General features: G+C 58.7%; 1 protein-coding gene across 1 annotated transcript in view; it reads left to right on the forward strand.

Annotated features, from left to right (window-relative positions):
• The window catches only part of SFSWAP (splicing factor SWAP), an 81293-nt gene extending 79471 nt beyond the window's left edge, over positions 1 to 1822 (forward strand). The window contains 2 exon segments of the mRNA XM_007462792.1: positions 1064 to 1136; positions 1514 to 1822. Coding sequence (XP_007462854.1) covers positions 1064 to 1136; positions 1514 to 1579 — 139 coding nt within the window. The 3' untranslated portion in view covers positions 1580 to 1822.
• Positions 1823 to 2366: the final 544 nt, after the last annotated feature.

A 2366-nucleotide genomic window follows, 5' to 3' on the forward strand; every position in this document is an offset into this window, starting at 1 on the left:
GGGCCCCGCACCCCACATCCCCCTCCAGGCGTCACTCGGGCTCCAGATTAGTAGAGAGCGCACACGGAGGGGTGGGTCCAGAAGCCGCCCCCGGCGCCCCGGGCCGCCCACCCCGCGCTCAGGCAGGGGGAACCCTGCGAGTGGGTGTGGGGCGGCTGCATAGTGTGCCAGCGGCCGGTCCCCAAACCAGTGTCTCTCCAGGCTCCCCGCCGATAGTGCCTTGTGCTCACGTGGGCCGTGTGGGGTGGGAGCTGGGGAGCCCGGTGTGACCGAAGGAGTGGGTCGGGCACTGGACTCCGCAGTGACAGGGGTCCAGGACCCCCACCCACCCATCGCTCCCTCTCAGCCCGAGCGGGCAGGGGTCAACCCGTCACTTACTGACCGCGCAGGCTGTGGGGATGTCGGCGTCCACGCTGATCGTCCCGCAGTCTCCCCGTGCCAGCGCAGGTGACCCCCGTCGCCTGGCTTCCCGTGGTTGTCGGGGGACATTTGCCAGACCTAGTCCTGTTTTGAAAAGCCGCTCGCCCACACCCACCCCCCCAGAGCCTGGGCGGGGGTCGGGGGCAGGGGATCAGGTCCTCCATCGCGCCTGTAGACCCTCTGCTTCTGCAAGTGTGCGTTACGGTGCTCCGATGCTGGTGGGCGAGTAGCAGAGGCCACAGCTCACTTGAGGTGAGTCAGAATCTAAGGTGCGGCTTCTTCAAAAGTAAAACGTGACTCAGCACAGGCCCCGACCACCACTTGTGTGTCGTGTCCACGGCCCCGAAAGTCCTCACGATGCACCAGAGGCGCCCACTTGGGTTGTGGTCAGACTCTGGGAGTGTGGCGCCAGCTTTCTGTGCTTTTGTCCTTTTCTTCATCTCTTTTTTTTTTTTTTTTTTTTTTTTATCTTTGAGTAATGTTGCATTTTATGAAATATTTCAAACGTGTTACATAAAATAAAAAGTGAAATACATATATTTATAATGTTGATTTCTTTTTTAAGGATACTGGAAACAGGTAAAACAAAATGGCTTCTTAAAGTATTTTTTAAGCCTCTGACCTCTCTGTTTACTTGCGTTAGGGGAGTTTCTCAGGAAAAAGACGGTCAGATCTCCTCAGCAATTGTTTCTTCCGTGCAGAGCAAAATCACTCAGGTAAGGCGGGAGCATCTCTTTCTTCCCATCTTCTTCTAAGGGGGCTGGTTTCCACTCCCTGTCCCCTCATCTTGTGGGTCCTGACGGGGGTCCCGGCTGGTCCCCTGGAGGCGGTGGTGTCGGCGTTGCCCGGGGCAGCTGGTCCCTGGGCCCCCCTTTCCGGTCAGCCCCGTCTCCTCCTTCCCAGCCAGGCCTGAGCGTCTCCTCCTGGGCCCTGAGCCTGCCTGGGTGTGTCCCCAGCCACCCAGCGCGTTGCCCCCCGTCTCCTCGGTCTCTTCACCCGTTAACACGTTCGCAAGCTGCTTCCCTGTGTGGAGCGCCCCCCTTCCCGAGCCTCAACGGGAGCCCGCAGGGATGCCCTGTCTCTTCTCGCATAGGACCTCATGGCCAAAGTAAGAGCGATGCTCGCAGCTTCCAAAAACATGCAGACCAGTGCCTCCTGAGATGCGGCCGTGGGCGACTGGGCCTCGGGCCCCAGGAGCTGGCAGAGCAGAGAGCCCCGTCCTGCACCGACCATCCCGCCGGGGCTCCTGGATGGTTGGCGGGTTTTGTAAATTAATTTTTGATGACATTTTAGGTTTAAGATTTTTGACCAGCAGAGTCTCTTACCTGTATATTTGTAAATAATATCCTGTTTCTGTGAAAATTATTATCAAATAAAACGGGAGGAAAACACCTTTTCTAGCTATAGTAACCGCGGGCAGTTCCTTCCTTGTTTGGCTTGTGAGTTCTTCACTGTTTGCCGTCTGTCACTGGCCTCTAACACTTGCTGCGGGGGTGTCGCGCGGCATGGCGACAGCTGTAGGGGTCGCCTGTCCCGCTCCCCCAGCCCTGCACCGGGGCACGAAGCCACAGCCATTTCAGCCCCCGCAAAGCAGGAGAGGCAGGTGGCAGGTTAAGAATCTGCCTTCCAAGGCAGGGGACGAGGGTTCGATCCCTGGTCGGGGAACTAAGATCCCACGTGCCGCGGGGCAGCTCAACCCGTGCAGGACAACTGAGCCCGTGCGCCGCAACGAAGACAGGATGCAGCCAAAAGTAAATATTTTTTAAAAAACCACATTCCCACCAGCCTTCAGTGAGGTTTTGCCTGGATGTCCCCGCTCGCCCGGGTGAGACCTGCGTCCAGATCAGCTTGCTGTCCGTGACCCAGATTCCCGGAGAGACGAGAAGACGGGCAGCGGGAGCGAGCCGACCAGAGCGCGCAGGGGGCCGGGCTGCTGCCAGGAGGGG

Source organism: Lipotes vexillifer, unplaced genomic scaffold (assembly GCF_000442215.2).
Source record: "Lipotes vexillifer unplaced genomic scaffold, Lipotes_vexillifer_v1.1 scaffold1545, whole genome shotgun sequence".
NCBI lineage: Eukaryota > Metazoa > Chordata > Mammalia > Artiodactyla > Lipotidae > Lipotes > Lipotes vexillifer.